General features: G+C 38.9%; 1 protein-coding gene and 1 non-coding gene across 2 annotated transcripts; one reads left to right on the forward strand and one right to left on the reverse strand.

Moving 5' to 3' along the window:
* Positions 1-14,600: 14,600 nt before the first annotated feature.
* TRNAG-GCC (transfer RNA glycine (anticodon GCC)) lies at positions 14,601-14,671 on the forward strand. The gene has a single exon. It is a non-coding gene; the product is annotated as a tRNA-Gly (tRNA).
* A 3,531-nt stretch (positions 14,672-18,202) lies between these two features.
* LOC107795924 (ankyrin repeat-containing protein BDA1-like) lies at positions 18,203-20,658 on the reverse strand. The gene is made up of 2 exons (XM_075236713.1): positions 20,045-20,658; positions 18,203-19,418 (listed from the first exon to the last, which is right to left on the reverse strand). Exons 1-2 carry the CDS (start codon positions 20,618-20,620, stop codon positions 18,615-18,617), a joined length of 1,380 nt encoding a protein of 459 aa, XP_075092814.1. The 5' UTR covers positions 20,621-20,658; the 3' UTR covers positions 18,203-18,614.
* Positions 20,659-25,798: the final 5,140 nt, after the last annotated feature.

The following is a 25,798-nucleotide window of genomic DNA, read 5'->3' on the forward strand; positions in this document are numbered from 1 at the left end:
TCGGTGGTTCTAGCACGGTCGCTTAAACTATTACAATTGGCCTATTATCTGATTTTAATACATGTTTTAACCTATGGTACAATTTTAACTTATTAAACCGCTTTTAATTATTTTAGGAAGATTCAATGTTATTTAAAACATGCCTTGGACCACGCCACATGAAGTGCACCCGCGGTCCACGACACATTTTATTTAAAATTGTTGAGATTTGGATTTGGGTCACATGAAATGCACACCCGAGTTTAAGAAAATTAATTTAAATTACGCGCCTAAAGCAACTACACATTTTCAAGTTTGCGAGGGCCATGCAAAATTCAATTAAATGGAACACCTCGATTTCTAAATGTTTAAAATTAATTAAGTGAGGGCCATGGGTTTGAGATTTCATTTGGCACGGCACACCTCGATTCCAAATTTTAAAAGAAAATCAAACTAAGCTCTTGAGGGCCATAACTATATCTTGCTTAATATGGCACGTCTCAAACCTACTTTCAAGAACCCAATTAATTAATTTAGGAAGGCTTAAATGGAATTCTAATTATTTTAAACTAAAACGTTCGGCCCTACTTATTAACTAAAAAGCATCGTATTAAAAAAACAATTAATTCAAAGAAAAATCACTTCAGCAAACAGCAACTACACGAACCCATTTACAATGCCTTCAGGCTTGGGCCTAAACAAGCCCAATTCTTAGTGAGGAGTGGACGTCCAAGGACACTGAACTGCCATTGAATATGAGATTAAACGTCCATTAATTGGGCCAGCTTTAGGCCCAAACTTTCAGAACCAACAATTGTACAAAATGAATTAAATACCAATCAACCAAAAACTATATGAAACATGAAGTTGAACTAACATTTTTTACTTCTGAATTTCAGCTACTTAAACATGAACCAACTAATTGGACTTCTGGATTTTAACATTCAGACACTTTGGGCCAGGTCTGCCTTAGACCCAACTGGTTGCATCATTCAAAAATAAATGTTGGGCCCAGGAAGAGCCCAAATCTGATGCAAGGCCAATTGCTGAAAGTCTGGGACTCAACACCGAGTCCCTTCAGAGGGAAATAATGTGTGTTTAAATTTAGGAACAATCAGACAAGCATAGCCTTCCAACTCATTCATCTTCAAAGGACAAAAAAAAAGTAGCCTAGGTCATTTATTGAAGAATATCCTTAAGTCTAGTACCACTAAGATACAACATTTTGCAAAAAAGAAAACTCTAATGTGGCAGTAACTATTTCATATTGATATCATGATAATACAACTAGTCAAATTCATAAAAAAAATGATTCGAAAACAAGCTGAAATTAACAAGTACAAAGAAGAGTCTTGATTACAAGTCTCAAAATAAGTCTCGAATGTTCATGGCATAACCTCACTTTTAAACATGCTAAAATAGAAGGCATGGATTAACAAGTCGAATGAAAAAGAAAAACAGAGGAAAACATCTAGCAAGTATGGAGATCTTCATTTCTTCAAAACACATGAACCCTTCTTACATGTCTAGAATCAAGAATATGTACCTGGAAGTTAAGAAGGAAACAAGGAGAATAAGAAGTTAACAACAGCAGCAGTAGAGTCAGCCCAGAATCAGCAATGAAGAAGTACCAAACAACACCCGAACCAATTTTTGAAACCCCAGACTCAAACCATTTTCTACCCAAATGCAAGACCTTGAAACTTTTCAGAATTTCTAGCTAAGAAAAGATCAGAAAACCAGAAATAAGCAAAGTTCGAGCAGCTTTCACCAAAGATATGCTAGGATTTCAATGTTCTATCAGAATTTTTCTTCTAGACTCAGCCGTTTCAATTTTTAGGATTTTTTAGTCTCTTCAATTCTCTTTCATTCTGCCTTGAGCTTGAAGAAAAGGATGCCTTTATAGGCAAGGCACTAGGGAAGCCTAAAGAAATCAGATTTTCATTTTGATCCTTTTGGAATTTTAGTTTTTGCTTAGAAATCCTTAGGTTAAAATTCAGAAATTCATTTAAGTCGCTTCCTAGAAGCTTCCTAATTCAGTTATTCAAAGATTCCTTCATCCTAAATTCCTAAGCTACCCTCCAATACCCCTGTTATTACCCCTGAAACTCAGGGGCCAAGTTGACCTAATGACTTAATTGAAAGAAACGGGCTGCCTTTCTTTTGCGAATGGGTCTGAAACCCAAAGCCCAAACGAATTAATTCAAAGCACTCTGTAATCAATAGAAGAACACAAACATTTGTTCCGAAAGTTAAAAAAAATTGAACTAGGGCAATTGGTTAATTAATACAAATAAGCAAGGAAGTTAGCTAAATTATTAAAACTAATTAACAAACTAAAGCAATTTCAGACAAACAAATAAAAATGACTTTGAGAACAAATCGATTTTTAAAGGCACTTAAAAACTAATTTTAAAACAGAATTTTAACAATCAATTTTTTTCTATTTTAACAAAATTCAGAGATCAAACCATGAAACAGAAGGGGCTCGTGCTTTGAAGAAGAAAAGAAAAAGAAGAAGGAAGGGACAGAAAGAAAAAGAAGAAAAAAGAAAAATCATTGATAGAAACTTACTGAAAAGGAAGAAACGGACATCAATACCTTTAAACTTCGCCTTTGCTTCGACCAACAGAAGTCGTTTCTTCCGATAGACCCAGCCTCGCATGGCTTTGGCTGAGTCTTCGTGAGAGAAAGGACTCTTGGAAGTCTCAACCTTGAAGGAGAGAATGAAACGGAGGGACTTTTAGTGACCACGTTGGGGAAAACAGGTCTTTCAAGTTTTGGATCTGAAATTCCGACCAGTAAACGAAAGTTCTTGGAAAACCGGTTGGGAATCTGTTATGAGGAGGGAACAGAGAGTATGGGGTGATAAAATGATGTGGTTTAGAAGAGTTAGGGTTTTTTAGTCAGATCTTCATTTGAAGATTCGAACAGTTCGGGCATGATTCGAGGGAAAAGAAGTGAAGATTTGGAATGGGGGGGATGAAGGGGAGTTTGGGGTAATGGTTTGGGGTCATTTGGGATCGGCGCCGCCAGCTGAGGCAGTGGGGAATGGAGGCGCCGTCTCTAGGGTTCTGTTCAATTCTCGATTCAGTCTTTGAAAGAGACGAGATGGGAGGGGGGGGGGATGGTTCGGACAGTCTTATACTGTCAACACCCATATTTCATGACCGTTGGATCAAAGAAAATCAACGGTCTTGATCTCATGTTATTGAAAACGGGGTCATTTCGATTGAGTGGGAGATTGGACCGGGTATTAGGCGGGTTTGGGCTTGGGTAGACGGGTTTCAAAGGGGGAATTTGGTTTGGGCCTAGGAAATTCCAAATTTTGGCCCAAGAGATCCGATTTTCTTGAAATCCTTTCTTTTTCTTTTCAAATTCTCCTTTTTAATTCTTTTTCTTTTCTTTTCTTTTTTTTTTTAAAAAAATTAAAAAATAAAAACCTAAATTAAATCTTAAAAGCAAATTAGCCTATCAAAAATACTAATTAATTCTAAATAATAATTAACATAACTAATTAAAAACAAAATTCGAAATTAAACAATGAAAATGCAAAATTGGTCATTTTTTGAGTAATTTTTGTTTTCAATTTTTATGAAGCACTAATTTACTAATTAGTCTAAAAATATAAAATTAAATCCTAAATGCAAAATGCAACATATTTTTTGTATTTTTTAGGGATTAAATAAAATTAAACATGCACACCAAATGCAAACAAACAAGAAAATTATGTAATAATTCCTAAAATAACAAATAATTAAAAAGAAAAAAAATCTGATTTTGGAAATCTGTAGGAGTACTTCATGTGAGGCAAAAGTTACGTGCTCACAGTCATATACAATTCAAATAATATCAAAATGGTAAATAGACAACAATTAGCATAAAGGTTCACAAAATATAGTAATATTAACAAATAAATAAAGCCAAGTAAAATTATATTAACAAGCTTGAATTCTTGAACTCTGAACCGGAAGTTCTAGGTTCTTATCCCTAGCAGAGTCACCAGAGCTATCACACCTCCTTTTCACTACCCCGAAAGGGCATATAGGGGAGTTTTTCCAATTTAAGTGACAATCGAAACGCGATTATTTATATAAAATCAGAGTCTCCACTTGGGATAATTTATGGTGTCCCAAGTCACCGGTTTAAAATCCCAAATCGAGGAAATTTGACTCTATTTACGGTTTGCGAACACAGAAATCCGGGTAAGGAATTCTGTTAAACCGGGAGAAGGTGTTAGGCGTTCCAGAGTTTCGTGGTTTAAGCACGGTCGCTTTGATCATACTTGGCTTAATCAAATTCTCTATTACTCATTTTAAAACCTATGTGCATCCCCCTTTTAATTAAAAAAAGATCTTGAAACAGGTCACGCGCGCGTGTACCCATTTGTTTGGCGCGTCAAAAATCATGTCACGCGAACGTGTTCACAATTAATAACGCTTTATTAATATTAAGAAAGTTTGGCGGAAGTCACACAAATGCATACTCCGGTTTTATTTTTAGAATCGTAATTATGTCACGCGAACGTGTACGCAACTACGATGGTATTTTAGACGTGCCTAAAGCAAACTACGAATATTTGTCATTTTTATATCTAGGTTATGAAATTAATACGAGGGCCATGTGTGATTAAATCGTGGATGGAACACCTCGGACTATATAAACCAAATTTAATTTAGCGGCCTATTAAAAACAATTTTATTATTAAGAAAGTTTGATCGAAGTTGCGCGAACGCTTATTCCGAATTGGTTTTTAGAATCGTAATTACGTCACGCGAACGTATCCACAATCACGACGATAAATTTAAGTTAAAGTGATGAACCAATTATTGTAATCTACCCAGGATTATGATCAAGCAAGGACCATAATAAACATTTTGGTTAAAGCACTCGCCGTACACACAACAATAATGTCTCGTGAAAAATACAAACAACGGCCAAACCATATGCCTGTCCCTGCAATTAAAGATTCCCCATTTTTCTCCTCACTACTTTCCAAACTCCCTTTTAATATAAACCAAGATCCAATACTCTTTTTTTGTACACATGATAATTTTAGCTCTGTAGATAGGAATTTCATTGTTTAACTACTTCAATATTTTAACTCTATGGCAAATCACTAAGAGGGTACGTGAGTCTACTTTTGAGGATCAAACCATATGACATTCAAAAGTCATTTTAACAATTTAAATCGAGGATAACAGATAAGGAAAAATCTGATATAAGGAGCAATTCATCACAATACACAAATTAACAGTGCAAACAATAGAAGAGGGGAGAAGAATGAACCTCGACTGGACAAACTCAAAATAGACTTCTATTTTGATCGAAATCAGTTATTGCAAAATTTATAGTAGCTGTACAGGCGAGGTCCGACCAATTCATTCATTCAACAAAAATCCAATGATAAATAACTCACTAATCACTTGCAACAGAAACCCAAATGACCAAATCCTGAAATAGTCTCTTGATTGATAAACAAAACCCATCAATTACATGAACAAAGTGGAACCATAGCCTCAATCAGAAATCAAAAGCAATTCGACCCGAACGAAATCACGAAACAAATCGGAATTACCAACTAAACCTCATGATTGGACCTCGAACTCAACCTCAGACGGTACATCGAATCAACCCGAAATAGCTCTAAGATTCAAACAGACTCCATTGTTTTTGAAGCGAAAGTTTAACGAAAGAAACTGAAATGTAATTTGGCGGGTTGAGGGTGATGGCGTGGTGCCTCTATGTGCGTTAGCTGATTTTGTGTTGAAGAGGGGTCGCTGGTGTTATGCCAGTTGAAGCAGGAGAGCGGCAGGGTGAGGGCCTATGAAGAAGACGATCCGGGAGGGGGGTCGTGTGTATTGCGGCGGGTTCCTAAATACTATCTAGGTCTTAGGCGTATTTTATGTATTTTCAACTGATAGCCTTAGTCTAGGGGACTAGGTATTTGTAAGATTTTTTAGGTTAAGGGGTATAGGCCTAGGAATTATGAGCTAGATCCAAAAATTAGGCCTAAAATGGGTCGTTTGAGCCCAAATTTTATTCTTTCCCCGCGAATGAGACTAAAAATGCGATCTCATTTATTAATTAATCCTACTTAAGTAAAATAACTATTAAAATAATACTAACCATTAAAAAAACTATTTTTGATATTTTTCAAGATTAAAAATGACTACAAAATATTAATGAAACTATTTTTTTGTAACTTTCATTTTCTTGTAATAAAATAAAGTAAAAGAGTCAAAATTGGTTGAAATAGTGATCTTAGACCTAAATTAAATATTTACATGCTAAAATATAAAAAATCTTGGGGAGGGTCAAAAATCACATGTCTACATGAGGCGTCATCAGGTCATGGTTCTCACAGTTCTCATCAGGGCCAGTTATCACTCAGTGCCCTTCCAGCTTAAAGTTCGTTCGGTGCTCCATCAGTTCAGGGCTCTTCTATGCCAGGTGCATCTGCTAGTCATTCTGGTGCTAGGGGTTCCCTTCAGACCCTGTCACCGGCACCCGGGAGTTGTTATGAGTGTGGAGAGATGGGTCATATGTGGAGGCAGTGTCCTCGTCGTCCTGCGGGTTTCTCTCAGCAGAGGAGTCAGCCATCGGCTTCAGTGCCAGTTACTTCACCACCACCCACCCACCCAGCTAGGGGTGGAGGTCAGTCAGCTAGGGGTCGCCCTAGAGGGGGAGGTCGATCAGGTGGCGGTCAGGCCCATTTCTATGCACTTCCAGCTAGACCCGATGTTATTGCTTCTGATGTTGTTATTACAGGTATTGTCTCAATCTGCCACAGAGATACTTCTGTATTATTTGATCCCGGTTCCACTTATTCTTATATGTCATTATATTTTGCTCGTTATTTGGATACACCCCGTGAGTCTCTTATTTCACCTGTTCTTGTATCTACTATAGTGGGTAATACTGTTGTTGTAGACTGTGTGTACCGGTCGTATGTGGTGACTATTGGGGGTCTGAAGACTTGAGTGGATCTTTTGTTGTTATTTATGGTGGATTTCGATGTTATTTTAGGCATGGATTGGCTATCTCCGTGTCATGCTATTCTTGACTGTCATGTTAAGACAGTGACATTGACTATACCAGGTGTGCCACGGATTGAGTGGCAAGGTTCGACTGATTATGTTCCCAATAGGGTGATCTCATTCTTGAAGGCCTAGCGTATGGTTGGGAAGGGTTGTCTTTCGTACTTAGCCTTTGTGAGGGATGTCAGTGGAGAGACTCCAGTATTGATTCGGTTCCAGTTGTGCCGATGTGTTTTCTGCAGATCTCTTGGGCATGCCGCCGAACATGGATATTGATTTTGGTATTGATCTGATGCCGGGCACTCAACCCATTTCTATTCCACCATATCGTATGGCACCAATGGAGTTGAAGGAGTTAAAGGAGGAGCTTCAGAAAATCCTTGATAAGGTGTTCATTCAGCCTAGTGTATCGCCTTGGGGTATGCCGGTTCTATTTGTGAAGAAGAGGATGACACTATAAGGATGTGCATTGACTACAGGCAGTTGAACAAAGTAACAATTAAGAACAAGTATCCTTTGCCTCGCATTGATGATTTGTTTGACCAGCTTTAGGGAGCGAGGGTGTTCTCCAAGATTGATCTCCATTCAGGTTATCACCAGTTGAAGATCAGGGACTCGGATATTCTTAAAACGACTTTTAGGACCCGATATGGTCATTATGAGTTCTTGGTAATGTCTTTTGGGCTGACCAATTCCCCAGCAGCGTTCATGTATTTGATGAACAACATGTTCCGGCCTTATCTCGACTCATTTGTCATAGTCTTCATTGATGATATTCTGGTATACTCGCGTAGTCAGGAGGAGCACACGGAGCATTTGAGAGTTGTGTAGTAGAGATTGAGGGAGGAGAAGCTTTATGCAAAGTTCTCCAAGTATGAGTTTTGGCTCAGTTCATTGGCTTTCTTGGGGCATTTGGTGTCTAGTGAGGGTATTCAGGTTGATTCGAAGAAGATAGAGGCAGTTCAGAGTTGGCATAGACCATCCGCAGCCACAAAGATTAACAGTTTCTTGGTTTGGCGGATTATTACTACCGGTTTGTTCAGGGATTCTTATCTACCGCATTGCTCTTGACCAATTTGACTCTAAAGGGTGCTCTATTCTGGTGGTCGGATAAGTGCGAGGAGAGCTTTCAGAAGCTCAAGACAGCCTTGACCACAACTCCAGTGTTAGTTTTGCCATTAGCTTCATGTTCATATACTGTGTATTATGATGCTTTGAGAGTTGGTATTGGGTGTGTATTGATGCAGGAGGGTAGAGTCATTGCTTATGCTTCTCTCCAGTTGAATCCCATGAGAAGAACTACCATGTTCATGATGGAGTTGGCTGCCATTGTTCACGCGTTGAAGATTTGGAGGCATTACTTGTATGGTGTGTCTTGTGAGGTGTTTACTGATCATCACAGCCTCCAAAACTTGTTCAAGCAGAAGGATCTCAATTTGAGGCAGCAGAGATGGTTGGAGTTGCTAAAGGATTATGATATTACTATTTTGTACCATCCGAGGAAGGCCAATGTGGTGGCCGATGGTTTGAGTCGGAAGGCGGTAAGTATGGGGAGTTTAGCATATATTCTAGTTGGGTAAAGACCTCTTGCAGTTGATGTTTAGGCCTTGGCTAATCGGTTCATGAGGTTAGATATTTCGGAGCCCAGTCGGGTATTGGCTTGTGTGATTTCTCGGTCTTCCTTATATGATCGCATCAGAGAGCGCCAGTATGTTGATCCTCATTTGCTTGTCCTTAAGGACATAGTCCAGCATGATGGTGCCAGAGATGTGACTATTGGCGATGATGGGGTGTTGAGGATGCAGGGTCGGATATGTGTGCCCAATTTGGATGGGCTACGGGAGTTGATTCTGGAGGAGGCTCATAGCTCGCGGTACTCCATTCATCCGGGTGCCACGAAAATGTATCAGGATCTGAGACAACATTATTGGTGGAGGAGAATGAAGAAGGACATTGTGAGATTTGTAGCTCGGTATCTCAATTGTCAGCAGGTGAAATATGAGTATTAGAGACTCGGTGGCTTGCTTCAGCAGATGGATATTCCAGAGTGGAAGTGGGAGCGGATCACCATGGACTTTGTAGTTGGGCTCCCACGAACTTTGAAGAAGTTCGATGCTATTTGGGTGATTGTGGATCGGCTAACCAAGTCCACGCACTTCATTCCTGTGTGTACTACCTATTCTTTAGAGCGGTTGGCAAAGATCTATATCTGGGAGATTGTTCGTTTGCATGGTGTCCCAGTTTCGATCATTTCAGATAGGGGCACTCAGTTTACTTCGCAGTTTTGATGTCTGTGCAGCGAGAGTTGGGTACTCAGGTTGAGTTGAGCACAACTTTTCACCCTTAGACGGACGGGCAGTCCGAGCGCACTATTCAGATATTGGAGGACATATTGTGTGCTTGTGTTATTGATTTAGGAGGGTCATGGGTTCAGTCTCTACCGCTCGCAGAGTTTGCTTATAACAATAGCTACCAGTCGAGTATTCAAATGGCTCCATATGAGGCTTTGTATGGGAGTCGGTGTAGATCTCCAGTTGGTTGGTTTGAGCCGGGTGAGGCTAGGCTATTGGGGACAAACTTGGTGCAGGATGCTTTAGAAAAGATGAAGGTAATTCAGGAGAGGCTTCATACAGCGCAGTCAAGACAAAAGAGTTATGTTGACAGGAAGGTTCGGGATGTGTCCTACATGGTTGGGGAGAAGGTTTTATTGAAGGTTTCACCCATGAAGGGTGTTATGAGATTTGGGAAGAAAGGTAAATTGAGTCCTCGATTCATTGGGCCTTTTGAGGTGCTTCGGAGGATTGGGGAGGTGGCTTATGAGCTTGCGTTGTCACCCATCTTGTCGAGTGTGCATCCGGTATTTCATGTTTCTATGCTCCGAAAGTATATTGGGGATCCGTCTCATGTTCTGGATTCCAGCACGGTTCAGTTAGATGGTGATTGGAATTATGATGTGGAGCCAGTAGCTATTTTGGAGCATCAGGTTCGAAAGTTGAGGTCCAAGGATATAGCTTCAGTGAAGGTGTAGTGGAGAGGTCGGCCCGTGGAAGAGGCTACCTAGGAGACCGAGCGGGAGATGCGAAGTAGATATCCTCACCTATTTGAGGCTTCAGGTATGTTTCTTGACTCGTTCGAGGATGAACGTTTGTTTAAGAGGGGGAGGATGTAACGACCGGGCCGGTCGTTTCATGAGTTACCGTTCTGTTTCCCCCATTTCTACTTCTTATCGCCTTGTTTAGCTGTATTTTGTATTATCAGATTGGTTGGCTCGGGTTCCAAAAGGTTTTGGTAAGGATTGAGACACTTAGTCTCTTTTGAGTGAGCTTAATTTGGAAAAGTCTACCGGATGTTGACTTATGTGTTAAAGGGCTCGGATGTGAGTTCCGATGGTTCGGATAGCTTCGGGAGGTTATTTGGGACTTAGGAGCGTGATCGGAATGTGTTTTGGAGGTACGGAATAGATTTAGGCTTGAATTGGCGAAATTGGAATCTTGGCATTTCTCGATTGATAGGTGAGATTTTGATATAGGGGTCGGAACGGAATTCCGGGAGTTGCATTAGGTCCATGGTGTCATTTGGGATGTGTACGCAAAATTTCAGGTCATTCGACGTGGTTTGATAGACTTTTTGATCGAAAGCAGAAATTAGAAGATTTTGGAATTCTCAGGCTTGAATCCGATGTGTTTTAGTTGATCCGATGTTGTTTGAGGTGTTTTGAAGATTGGTATAAGTTTGGATGGTTGTATGTGACTTGTTTGTGCTTTTGGTTGAGGTCCCGGGGGTCTCTAAGTGATTTCGGATGGTTGGCGGAAGATTTGAGTTGGGTTGTGACAGCTGAAATTTTTTCCCATTGCTGTCATAACCGTACTTGCGGCTAGGGGACCGTAGGTGCGGTCTTGAAGAAGCGAGTTTGGAGTTGTAGATGCGGCCAAGGAAGGCATCAGCTGGAACCGCAGAAGCGGTTGAGGTGGCGCACCTGTGATAGCGCAAGTGGAGGATTTGCTTCGCAGATGCGGCGCCTGGGATATAAGTGGTGACCGCAGAAGCGGCGCTTGGGACCGCAGAAGTGGTTACGTAGGAGCGAGGACTGGACCGCAGGTGCGAAAATCCTGGGCCAGAAGGTATAAAAGAATTCCTTCGCGATTTTTGAGTTGTTCTTCACCATTTCAAGTCGGTTTTGGAGCTTTTGGGGAGATTTGAAGAGGGATTCAAGGGATAACGTCTGGAGGTAAGATTTTTGAACCTAATAATCGAACCTATGGCATTATTTCATAGATTTGGCCTAAGATTTATGGAAATTAAGGGTTAAAAGTGGGGATTAGGGTTTGGTATTGTAGACCTTGACTTGGGGATTTGAGGGGTCATTTGTGGTCGGATTTTAGAACTTTTGATATGTATCAACTCGTGGGGAGATAAGGAATCTATTGATGTAAAATTTATCGAATTTCGAGACGTGGGCCCGGGGGTCGGGTTTTGGTTAATTTCGGGATTTATGTTGTAAATTGATTATTTTCGCATGGGCTTCGTTCCCTTAGCATATTTTGATGCCATGATTCTGATTTTGGATAGATTTGACGTGAGTTGAGGCCAATTCGAGGGGCAAAGGCATCGCAGGTTAGAGTATGGACCGGATCGAGGTGAATAATGGTTGTAAATGTTGTCCTGAGGGTATGAAACCCCGGATTTCACATCGTTGTGCTATATTGAGGTGACACACACGCTAGATGACGAGCGTGGGGTCGTGCACCATTGGGGATTGTGACTTAGTCCATCCCAAATGACTGTGTTACCGCGTATTTGATTGAAAACTATTTGCTATCATTATGTTTTGGGCGAAATGTCATATTTGGGCCTCGTGCCAACTATTTGGACCCTTAGGGGATTTTTGCTGCTATATCCTCACTGTCTTGATTTCAATATCTGTACTCAGTCATGCTATGTTATACCGTTTTCATAACTCAATCATGTTTACTCTGTTTTAATACTTTAAGTGATATTTTGGGCTGAGCATCACAATTTTTACTGTGCCTGAGTGGCTTTTAGAGATTTCTAACTGAGTAAGGTCGAGGTCCTGTGTTGTGAGGATACTTTCTGATCGGGCTACATGTCGCAGCAGTGATACACTGGTTTATGATTATGAGGCCGAGAGCCTGAGTTGTACGCCACGAGGTGGCTTGATATGAGGCCGAAAGCCTATTTGATTATGCCACAAGATGACTTGATATTGTACTTGGGTTGTAAAGGGTCTCTCCCGAAGTCTGTACACCCCCAGCGAGCGTAGGTATCCATTGTAATATGAGATATAGCCCGAGGGGCTGGTGTTGTTCCATATTGTTGTCCGAGGGGCTGATTCTGTTGGTATTGTGCCCGAGGGGCGGTTTTTATGTGTTTATCTTTTCTAGCTACTTTTTATTTTTGTGTTTAACTGTTAAAAAGGTGTTATAAAGAAGCTTATTCTAAACTAAGGTGTTCTTATAAGATTTCACTGTTTCATTGCCTTTTATTGGTTTTACACTGCTTCTTTATAGCATGTTATTGTGCTTTATGTGATTTCTTACCGCTCAATCTTCATTTATTATTATTACTCACTTAGTCGGAGTACTCACATTACTCCCTGCACCCCGTCTGCAGATACAGGAGCCTCGGGTCCTGCTAACGAGTGTTGATTGCTTCCAGCTCAGGCGGTTCAGAGTTCACTAGGTAGCTGCTCGGCGTTCGCAGCCCAGTGCTTCTCCCCCTATCTTATTTACCCTTCTATTAGTTCTGTAATAGACTATGTAGACTCTTTCTACTTTTAATCGGTTATTAGATGCTCATGACTGGTGACACCCCGATGTCGAGCTATATTTTTTCGCAAATTATACTAGTTCACCTTTATTTTGGGACTATTTGCTTGTTAATGACTTAATTATGCTATTTCAATTGTTTAAAATGAATTGGGTATTGTGTTGGCTGGCCTTGTCTTCACGAGAGGCGCCATCAGGACCGGGACTGGGTTTAGGGTCATGACAAGTTAATTCTGATCAAGTTTGGTTATTTTGTAGTACATGAGCTTGAAGACCCGAAAACATGAAAAAGAAGTCAAAAGGTCACAAAAAGATGGATATGTTGTAAGTATGTGGCTGCATAACTCACATGGTGATCGCAAACAGAGACAGACTTTTGGCCAGATGAAGAAGAAAATATGCGGTCCATTATGTGGTCTCATAACACCTATGCGAGCCGCATAATGGTTGCATGACTCCAGGAGAAGAAAGTTCTCAACATGATCTGCGATGGAATATGCGGTCGCATAACACACAAGCAGACCGCATAATTATTATGCGACTAAAACAAGAACTGGAACTCAGCAAGTGTGATGGAATGAAGAATATGCGGACTGCATAACTGGTCTGCGACCATTATGCGATCGCATAAGCTAAGTGAAGGGGCATTTTTTCGATTTTGACAACGACTTTTGGTCTACTATAAAGAGAATAACTAGGATTTTGTGGGTCATTCAAGTCTGAAACAAGGTCCTACTTAGAGAGCATTGAATACTCCATTTCTTTGAAAGGTTGTGAAGAAGGAATCTTGCACTTTTGTAAGCTTTATGATTTTATTAGATACTTTGTTCTTGTATTTTAGTATGAGTAGCTAGTTTTAAATACTAAGGTTGTGGATCCTAGATGGGTATAACGTTAAAGGGTGTTTAACATTGAATATATATATATATATATATATATATATATATATATATATATATATATATATATATATATATATATATAATGGTTGGTTGATATTTATTCAATTCTTGTTTTTTATTTATGGTTGGTGGTTGCAAATCTAGTCATCTATTCCATTTTACTCTTTTTTTACTTGGAAAAGTGAGTTAGGGTTTGGTAGAATTGAATATCAAGAACTCAAGACTTTAAATCTAGTTTAATAGAATCGCTTAGGAATAAGTGGGTTCTACTTGGCATAAATTGGTTCTTCTTAAATTGCAACTCTTTTATATTTGAAAAAATCATAAAGGGAAAATACTACTCAACTATTAGAAAATATTGGGTAGTCATTTAGAAATCATTTGCATATCAAAGGACCTTCCATTAGAAATATATCATATTAACACCGATAGCATTACATTCCATTGACGGGGACGCAACCTTCGTTTCCTTAATCAAATCATTTACATTCTCAAAATTACAATTAGTTATCTCTTTAATTCACAATCATATCATTTTCTTGTTACGTTACGGAATAGAATTACGACCTAAGTCAAGTTCCACACTACTAAAGTAAGCTTTTCACACCAAATTCCCTGTGGGATTCAATTCCAATCTTGTTGGGTTATTATATTTAACACCGGCCGCCTTACACTATTTAATTAAAGTGTAATTTGAGCATATCACCTACTTCTCCAATCCCTTCTAGTCCTCCCATTCCTTCTACCCCTGTAACGTCTACTCCTCCGCCTCCGCCTCCGCCTCCTCCTCCTCCTCCTCTCCTATCACTACTCATGTCTCTTCTCCTCTTCCTCATTTCACCCGTATCTCTCCTTCTCCTCCTCTTCATATTGTGTATCAAGAACAAAAAAATGCGGATATGGTCGAATGGTAAAATTTCTCTTTGCCAAGGAGAAGATGCGGGTTCGATTCCCGCTATCCGCCCAAGATCCAAGCAATTTCTTATTCATTCATTGCGTTCGGCCGGTGCTCCTTTCTCATCTCAAACCATAACTACTCTGAACGTTAGGGAAGATAAGGGAATCCTATCATTAATTCACCTACTATCATGCAACATATTGAACAAGCTTTGAGGAAATCATCCAGAACACATAATCCACCAGTCTACTTGAAGGATTATGTCTGTAATTCAGTCTATTTGGCAGATGTTACTCATTCATGTTTGACAGCTTTAGTTAACCTTGTTACATTGCATATTTCTACTCTATCTTCTTCAAATAAAGCATTTTTCACTCCATCTCACGCCTCACAGAACCCACTCATTTTTCCCAAGCTATATTGCACCCCAGTTGGCAGGAGGCTATGGCTAAGGAATTTCAAGCCTTGGAATCAAATGGTACTTGGGAAGTTGTTGAATTGCCTAAAGGTTAGAAACCTTTGCCTTGTAAATGAGTCTATAAAATAAAATATCGTTCAGATGAGAGTGTTGATATGTACAAAGCAAGGCTTGTTGTGAGGGGGATACACAGAGAGATGGTGTGAATTTCAATGAGACTTTTTTCTCTAGCGGTCAAAATGACCTCTGTGAAGTGCCTCTTAGCTATTGCTGTAAAGAAGGATTGAAAATTATTTAAATTAGATATTAATAACGCAGTTCTTCATGGTGACCTACAAGAAGAATTTTACATGAATTTCCCTGCAGGTTTATCACCCTTAGTCCTAACCATGTATGCAGATTAAAGAAGTCTTTATATGGGCTAAAGCAAGCCTCGCGACAGTGGTATGCTTAGATCACTGCAACCCTCAATTTCAAAGGCTATTCTCACTCACTTAATGATTACTCATTGTTCTTTAAGAGGTCAGATTCTGGTATCACTATCCTAGCAGTCTATATTGACGATATTTTAATCATAGTAATGATCCGACATAAATTGAACTACTCAATGAATTTCTTAATTTAGAGTTTCAAATTAAAGATCTTGGTGAAGCAAGTTATTTTCTTGGATTGGAAATCATTCGAGAAAAGAAGGGGTTAATTGTTAGTCAAAGAAAATGCACCTTAGATCTTCTCTCTAATTTTGGATGTACTGAGTTGAAACTTATTAATTCTCCTTGGGATCCATCCTGCAAATTGAGTGCTAATTCTGGAGAGCTTCTTTCTGATCCAAAAGTATACCGGTGACTCATTGGCAAACTTAATTATTTAATTCATACTCGACCGGACCTTTCTTATGTAGTACAACATCTGAGTCAGCATATGCAACAACCTCGACGTCCCTATTTTGATACTGAAATGCATTGCTTAAGATACCTCAAATTTACACCAAGTTGGGCCTTTTGTGAATTCAGCTTCTTTCTCTTCAGCTCTTCGCTTTTTGTGACTCCGATTGGGAATCTTGCATTGATTAGCGCCGATCAGTCAGTGGATTTTTTATCAGTTTAGATGGATTTCCTATTTCTTGGAAATCCAAGAAACAACCTTTAATCTCCCTATCATCGTCTGAAGCAGAATACCGGTCGATGTGGCGTGTCGTCGCCGATATTACTTGGCTTGTTCGTCTACTCTCCGATCTATCTTTGCTTCTGATCTCTCTTCCGATAGCAAGGCTATTATCCATATCGCAAAAAATCCGGTGTTTCATAAACAGATGAAGCATGTTGTCTTGGATTTTCACTTCGTCTGTCAACAATTCCTTGCCGAACTTATCTCTCTCTCTCTCTCTTTTGTTCCATCGTCGTCTCAGGTTGTCGACATTTTTACTAAACCTCTTTCTGGTCCTCAGCATGTTGGCACCACATATTCTATGGATAATAAATTGAGCAGTTCACTCTTTGAAGAAAAAAAGAAGATGACTTTGTTCGATATAAATAAAGAAGAAAATCTTAAGAAGTCAAAGTCTCATTGTATATTCAAACCAATTACATTCGTCCGTTGAAGGCCCAAGTGGATGCATCTGGGATGTCCATTTTATTTACTAAATAATATGCTGGAAAATGTTTAAGTCCCTAGCATCTTCCAGAAGGAAGTAACGGATGATTAGTCATGTATATCCAGTTTTGCATTTTGTATACATTCCTTTAGTTTATTATTTTAAACTCAATTAGGAATAGACACTTGTATGGGTCAGTTAGGCAATTTTGTATTTTTCTTTCTCAGCAATTTGTATATATATAATATTGTACACTGAGTACAATCATCAAAATACAAGAAAACATTTCATATTTCATCACCATCGGTTAAAAACAATACGTCAGGAAGAAGACATTATATATTATACATTCAGCGGGTTATTTTACTCTTTTGCCTTTTTGCAGCATAACTTTTTCTAGTCCAAAATTTACCTTTATTCAAGTCCATACAACACTGCAGTTTCTCTTGGCACAAATTCAAACGTTATCCTATAATTAATTAAAAGAACAAAGAAAGATAAAATATAGATTTTAACCAAATCAACCAGTTGATCAGAATTTCTAACAATTAACTTAGCTTAGACCACATGAATTCACAAATGATTATAAAGGTAAATAATTTTAAGAGAAACAAAAAACTAAGAGCTATCCGCTGAAGCAATAACAATTCAAAAGGGATAATAATGCTTAGCATGTTTGACATTTTACAAATGATGAACCAGATCACTATATCAAGACTACACACTGTTTTAGGGAGGCTTATAACCATGTGGTTGATTCTTTTGGCAGAACTTGCTACTACAAGTCAGGATAGCTCCTATTATAACTCTTTTCTGTTGTTACCAGCTAGGAGCAAATGTTCCCTTTCATCTGGACAAATACCAACTGCCATGTAAATGTGATAAAACTAACTTTCTTCTTAGCTCAACTTAATTATATTAGAATTTTGTTGAGGGTTGAAATGTTTATAGTAGCTCCTCACTCTTTTTTGAAGGATAAGATTTTATCCTTGTGTTAATTTGTGGTAATTAAGGCTGGGGGAAGATTTAGGGGGGGGGGGGGAAGGGGGTTCGCCACCGGAAAATTATACTATATATAAAAGGTAAAATTCATTTTATGTCTACATATATTATATTTTGAATCCCTATGACACAGTTAAAAAACATAGCATAGTGGTCAAAGAGGTCCAACACTTTTGTGAGGTTGCTAGTTCAATTTCCACTGACCATAGTTTTTTTTTATTCTTTCTCACGATATATAACACCCTCAGCTAGTCTGCGAAAATTCATTTAAAAAAGAGAGACCAGACTATACGATGCAGTTTTTTATTTCTCTGTCGATAAATGATAGAGTGTGTTAGAACAGTGGGTATGATTTAGGCTTTGAGGCGTGATAAAATCACTATCTTTTAGGTATTAATTGCCCCACTAGTTTGCTGATGGTTTATGACAATATACCCTCAGGATAAAACAAAGCCTAACGATTTGCGGACAACAATTTCTGAAAATCTCTTTAGAACTTCAGTTACGGACTTTCAAGAGAGCTTTTAGAGAAAAATAGGAAGAAGAGGAGTTAGAAGAAATCTTTCGTGAGTGAACCACTTATGAAGTAATTTATAGGCAATTCAATTGCAGTTACAACACACCTTTTTAAATAACAGACACGTCTATTCATATTGAACCATTATCCAGCAATGGTAGTATTGCAACGTTAGTATTGTAATTGCAATTAAGATTCAAATATGTAACTGAAACTTGAGGTTTAACTTCTCTTCTCTGTAATAAAGCTCCCTTCTCCATGTAACTTTTCAAGCTACTTCAACAGAGTGAGAGGACAGAAAATCTGTAAACAAATTAAAAGAAAGACAAACTCTCATGATTCAGCCCTCTTACAGATCGAACCTAGTGGTAATTGAGGAAGAAATGATGAGTTATTACACAAATTAGAGTTTTGAAAAGTAAAAAATAAGTTTGTTTCAGATGATCCAAACAATTTTAGTGGCAGTGTAGGAGCTCTATCATTTGTTTTCGTATTTTCCGAGACGCACTTGCATTTCCATTTCATATATTTGAGAAACTCGGATATCCTCTTTAGAGTGAAACCGCAGCCAATGAGGTATGATCGGCTCCACCGGACGAAAAAATGTTAGTGCAGAGAGAGAGAATATTAAGAGTCCGGTAACTATCACACCTAATAATACCAAGGGATTCACTTCTACCGGGGTAATGATAACAACACAGATCGCATAGGTTAACATAAGAGAAAAAAGTGAACATCGTATTAGGAGGCGACTGTGGTAGCGTCTCAAAGGCATCAACAGGAAAGTCATCCCGAGAGAAGAACCAAATGTTATGGAATTTAGGAATATAAATTTGTAAAAGTTGAACATATCAATCTTGAAGTTAACATCATCGTATAACTCCACCGGCGGAGGCGGAGGCGCAGGTAAAGTAGGGTTGCTGTTTATGTAATTAGTGTCGTCTTCTTTGCTAAGCCAACCTCCACCAGGAGGACTAAGAACGGCTTGAAAAGTGGCTGTTGCAATCAATACAGTCGCTACTAGAAACGAATTTCGCGCGCCATCTGCAATTCCTTTATCCAAATCCACTTGTGTCCGCGCTGCTTGTCTACATTGCTTGTACTTGTGTGTGGTCAGAAAATCTTTGTACATGAGATCGTCAAGAAGCTCTGACGACTGCAGAGCGCCGGCTCGTCGCAATAAGTTCTGAATCTCCGCGCTACTAACCACATCAAGAGCTGTCTGATTTGCTTGATTTCTGCCATGAAGGTTAACTTTCTCCTTTATTAATCGCTCAATAACCTGATAACCATGTTTCATGAGTATAATATATTACTAGTAAAACAAAACTCAACCACAATACACGGTTAAGCTTTATGAAACATAAGAGAAAAAATAAATTAGATATCAATTTTGAAGCCACAGCGTAATGTAAAGTAAAAAGTATATTATACATAGACTGTGACAACCCATATATAGCTTGTCAGCATTTTTAATCTAGAAACTACTCCTAATATATAATACTGTAAGAATGAGAGCCTAACCTATTGAACACTCGACAGTAGTGGAAAATGTATGCATCTATGGACACATGATGCTGTAGACAATGAAATGGAAATTGGGTGTATGAAACAGCTCTAGATTAAAATAGCAGAAAATATGGAACTTTGCCAGCAAAATGAATTGCCGGTCATTAGTCTTCTTCTTTTCATTCGGGCCAATTCCTCCAATTCAAACAAACGAACAATTCATCCAAATCGGCTAAAAAATTCCTCATAACCTAGTCATACACAAGACATTCAAGTCTTTAAAATGGTCTTCAGGATAGCGTAGCATACCATCAATAGTTTGTAGGAGGTAGGTACTCACGAAAAACATTATTTCTATTAGACCAAATAATCTTCCAAAATTAAGAACATGCATCGTACCTCAACTTGACCTGTCTGTGCAGCAATATGCAACACTGTATTACCTCTGTTATCCTTCCATCCCAGTATCTCCGTGTTGTCTGTCCGAATTATCCAACCCATTAGCACGTTAAAAGCATTTGTACTTCCTTTTAGCACAGCCAAATGGACTGCAGTTTCTCCTCGAACGGTCAGTTGCTTGACTGCAGTGGAGCAGGCAACTAGAAACTCTGCAACAAGATCAGCATCGTCAGTTTCCGCTGCATAGTGTAATGGAGTCTTCCTCTCCCTACTTCGTAGTCCAATGAGCTCAGGATCAAACTTTATGAGCTGCTTAACCGTCTCTTGCTGTCCATAACGCAAGGCCATATCCAATGGGCTATATCCGCTGGGATTTAGCTTCCTCCCAAAGGAAGGCTTTAAACTCAAGATTTCAATAGCCAATTCTGTGTTCCCAGCAGATGCAGCTACATGTAATGGTGTTTCTGCAAAATCTTTCGCTTCTATGGCTTTAAGAATTCCTGGTTTTCTTTCAACAACTCCATAGAAAGCATTAATATCCCCTGTTTCGGCTGTCCGTTTCAACTCTAGCTCCATTTCTCAATATAGTTTATTAACACTATTGAATATTGAATATAATAGATATAAATAGAGACCTGTGAGATCCTAAAACTGAAGCTGTGTTACTACTGAAGAATTACTTGCACACTACTGCGAAAATTCTTGCTAGACCGCGAAAGGTACGAGGAAGTTTCGAAATTCACACAGCCACCAGAATATTTGGATTTTGTAATATTAAATCTATATTTTTTATACATATAATTCTACCATGTTCTTTATTTCATTTTAAAATAACTAGTTGAGGTATGCGGTATGCCCAGCAAGGACCAACTTTTTGGATAGTAATAATTTGTTAGACAAGATTAAGGGTGTTGAAGCAAACGAATTTGGAAAGAAGGTTCTCTTGGAGTGAAATAACGTCGACAACCAGCCAGTTAGAGAGGCAGTTAGACTTTCGATAGGATTGCGAGGTTCTATTGCTAGAATTTTGGATTTCCTATTGGTTTTGAGAAATGACCGAAGAGGTTCCAAATACATACTTGGAAATATTGGCTAGAAATTGAGGGACAGCCGGGCTAAGTTACTTGATGAAAATTAATAATTAAGACACTGAAAATGTTACTAGTAAATAAAGGTACGTACCATTTTTTAACTTTCTTGAATTTTAATTTTGTTATTTTAATCTGCACACTGAAAACAGTTCCTAAATCAATCAATTGATCAGAACGACCTAATAAATGAAAAATGAACAAAAACAAAGACCAATATTCTCAGAATCGTAGTTTTTATGTTTATGAAAACCTCCTGATCTACAGTCGGACAGTTTGGTTAATACCAGCTTCTCAATTATTCCAAAGCATATTCCTATTGATCAATATCAGTTTAATTTATTTCTCATGGACTTGCCCAGAAATAGAATTGCTAGTGGCAACCCACCACATTTCCGTGTTATATCCCTTGCAATTGGTTCAATATGATCCAAAATGGCCAAATATATTATGCACGAACAATTTCTTCCTCATTCAAGGTATAGAAAATAACTACTTTGACATCTTTGCTCATATATGTGCAAACATTCATATCTCTTGAAGTTGAAATAACCTTGCATATTCCAGCATGATTTCCAGGTTGTGGTACGCCCACTTCACTAAGATAGACAGCCTCAAAAACATCGTCAAGAATAATAAGGACGTTGTTTTTGTTTACCCGTACAGTTGAAATTGTACGTAGTTTCTAGACAAGTGAATTAATTTGATCCAGAAATAATAAAACAATTGAAGAATAATACGATACTTAGCCCCAAAATGTAGATAAAATAGCAGAAATGACGATTTCGAGAGCAAGACTTCTGGTCAAAGCAATGATGAGATCAAAAAGCAAGAAAGTAAATGATATAAAGCTTTGTATAGAATGTAGTATAAGTTTGCCAAAAAATTCGTCCCTTTACAATGATAACTGAGTTCTCTACTTATAGTTATGTCTTGGGAAGGAGGTCCTAGGATCGTGCCCTCCTTTAATGTCAATTATGAGGGTCATTGATGAAGGTGTAACGGTGGAAATAAATGTCAAATTCCTTTTAACGGATTGCCATTCTTAATACTGCAGAATATTCTCTATTAAATGCTACCGGACGCAAAGCATTTAATACACCTTTATGAACATTCTCTCCCAGTGACAAACGGAATAGCTGCGTTCGGTGACCAACTTCGTCTTGGGTTCCATGTGTCCTTCCTTTAGGTGACCACATGTCATATCATATTTTTCCCTATATAGATAGTCACCTTGCTTTCCGGTGACACAATCTTGTGTTACCGGAAAGTTGGTAGAATTACTCCTTTTGGCAAGAATTACTATAATTCTCTTTGTAGGCCTCTGAAAGTTGATTAGACATACGTCTCTCCTCATTTAATATTCCGAACACGTGTCATCCCACGATTCAGCACAACCTTTGCCGATTATCGAGGTAATCGTGGCCATGAATTTAGCCGCCAAAATTTTACTTATACACATCACCTTTCTCCTATGACTTCATAATTTCTCAAACTTTTAACTTGTATCTCCATTTTCTATCGTTTCCCCAATTCTCTTCGAACCAAAACCCTTTTCCTTTCTCTTATTTAATTGCTTCTTCTTCCAAACATGCTGGCTCTTCAAAGAAAAAGAACAAGACTGAGGACTCTGCTCCTCCAACGGTAGGTTCTATCATCCCCCGAAGTCTTACACCACAAAAGATTTTGAAGAGAAATTCCCTACTGCTAACCTTCGTTTATTAGCTGTCAGTAGGTATCCTTCTTCAATTCGGCCTTCCAATATTCCTATTGTGAAGAAAGACTGCCATTGTCACGAGTTGGACATCATTTCTCCTCATCTATCAGAGCGAGTGACCCTTCCTAGGGATGGTTTTATATATTTTTACACGTATCTCTTTACTCTGGGTGCGTTTTCTTTGAGCGGAGAGCTCGATTATGTGATTGCGGAGTTTTTCCTTCACTACCAAGTATGCTTAGCATAGGTGAGCCCTTCAGTGTGGAGGACGAATGCCTATCTTTGGCGTCTGTGCCAGGAGACTGGAGAAGAGCTAACCTTAGCTCATATAATGAATCTCTATTCTCCTAAGATTTTCCATAGGGGAATGATAAAACTCTGCAAGCGTGGCCACCATGCTCTGTTGACCAACATGGGTGATGAGAGAGACCGTAGGTGGACAGAGCGGTTCATTGCATATTCCACCAATAATATTATTTCGTCAATGGCATCACCCTTTCCGGCCACTTGGAATCGTACTCGTAAGACCTTTATTCAGTATATTTTCTTTTGCTAAATATTCCTTTGTGACCGTATTAACTCTTCATCTCGTCATGTGTTTCAGCAACTCGATAGGTCCTACTGGTGGTGAAAGTCTTGGACCAGTGAGTCCAAAAGATCTTCGATGTCACGATGCCCAAAATTCGTTTATGGAAAGTGTTGTCCCTTAAATATGGGTGGAAGACCAAAAATCATGGTAACTTGAACTTACCTTGCTTTTTTTTTTTAATTTGAAGAACTTGGTTGAACCTTTCTGACTTGTTCATGAAATTAGGTCTAGTCGCGGGCTCTGTTACTGCCCCTGAGGATTTCTTGGCTGACCCTGTTGATGCAGCGAGACTGTTTTAGGAGGCACTTACTCGAACAGGTATCTCCGGGACTACTTCGGGCACATGTATTTCATTACGGAGTCCTGGCTGGAGAAAAAGCAACCAAAAAAAAGGTCTTCTTCCTCGGCCGGGGAAAAGAATAAAAGGGCGAAGACTATTGCCCCAGAGTAGTCTCCAGAAGTCATGATCACTAACCTTCCTCTTAGGCCGTTCATAGACACCGTGGTGGTCGACCATAATGGAGAAGCCAGTGATGATGGGGCTTCTCTACATAGAAGGCGACGTTCATTATCAGCTCAACAGAATGCTTCATCTGCTGAGTTAACTGTTCCAACCGAGGACGACACCTCAGCACTCTGGGGGAGTCTAATTCGGTAGAAAATGCAAACTCCCACTGCCGGGTCCCAGCTGATATTTCTGTTACTACGAGGCCGAGTACCGAATACCTGTCGTCCTTGGTTGGGGAGCATCCATCTATCAGTGTTGCATTAGATGCGACTGCTTCTCGTTCTTTGACTCCATCAGCTTCATCTACATCTTCACCAATACCAGCAACTGCTACATTATTTCCATATTCATCAACTCTTTCACCAGCAATTGGTACATCATCTTCGCCGGCTGCACAGGACCGTGAAGATGTTGTTCCTTTTCCCCAGTCCCCAGTTCATGGGAATTTTGGGCAAAGTTATGCTGCCCCTTCTAATGATCCACAGGGGAGGAGGAATGTTACTCTTTTGGTCTCTATCGGGTGCAACCTGATTTCTCTGCCAATGGATCTTGGTAACTATCTGAAGCATCTAGCTTTAGATAAAGATTGAGAAAAGGTCCAAGTACTCTCGGGAGAGTGCTTGATAAACAATGCCATGCATAATGCTGTATCGATGCATTCATTTATTCCTTTGTCATTTCTTCTACTTTTGCCTGAATGCATTCTAAGTTTTGTTTCTCTTCTTTTGTATGCCAACTTTCTTGCTTCCGAATGCCTTCAGAGTTTAATCCATGAGAAGGAGGAACTCACATCTGAGCAGGATCAACTTTTGGTAGAACGGGATCAAACTATTCTCCGACTCTCAGAATTAGAAACCAAAGCCACCGAGGCAGTTGTATTGGAGGCTCGTTTGCAGCAAAGTGAGTAAGATGTGTTGAACCTTAGCCAAGAAATTGGCCCGCTGAGGGTAAGATTCGATGAAGCTAAGGCTAAATGGGCTAAAGTCCAGGTCATTGTTCTTGCTGCAATTGAGCACGAGGCTGCCACTGCTGAGAAAGTGACTGAATTAGAAGAAGCCTTGGACTCCAAGAATAGTTTTATATAATCTCTCTTTAAATTTTTATTTTCTTTTAACTTCAAAAAGTGTTTTAATGGTTAGTCATTAGTTTAATCAATTTTTGACTAAACCATATGAACATTGATGATAATAAGATAAGAAGTTACAGATGGTAAAAAGAAAGTTTTAGAAACTAGGGAAGTGGGGGATTATATTTATGAGACGAGTGTTGATGACAAAATGATATAAGTAAAAAGGGGCCAATAGGTCAAGACAATCAAAATTTTTTATTAGAGGCGAGCTAATGCTTTTCAAACCAATACGATTATTTCATTATAAGACAATTACAAGATAGAATTCGTTTAATGGCCAAACAACCTTAAAATAAATTATATTGACCACAAGCACACATATCAAATGGATTCTTGGAAAAAGGTCCAAATTTACCCCTCTACTTTTGAATATTGTCTATATCTAACATTCGTTATATTATTCGACCAAATTTACCTCTACCATTATACTGGAGGGTAGTTTTTAAAAGTTTATTAATGTTAAGGGTAAATTTGTGGAGAAACATTTTCGTGCCAAGAAAATTTTGGTGTGTGGCATAGGACTTGATGAATACAATAGGATCTCAGCTTGTCAATCCTCCAAGGAAATATTGGAAGTATTGCAAACAGCACATGACGGAACCACTCAAGTAAAGCAATCTAAGATTGATATGCACACCATTGAGTATTAGCTCTTCAGGGTGAAAGATGATGAATCTATTCAAGACATGCACATAATATTCACTTCCATCATAAACGAGCTAC

The sequence above is a fragment of the Nicotiana tabacum genome, chromosome 18 (assembly GCF_000715075.1).
Source record: "Nicotiana tabacum cultivar K326 chromosome 18, ASM71507v2, whole genome shotgun sequence".
NCBI classification, from domain to species: Eukaryota; Viridiplantae; Streptophyta; class Magnoliopsida; order Solanales; family Solanaceae; genus Nicotiana; species Nicotiana tabacum.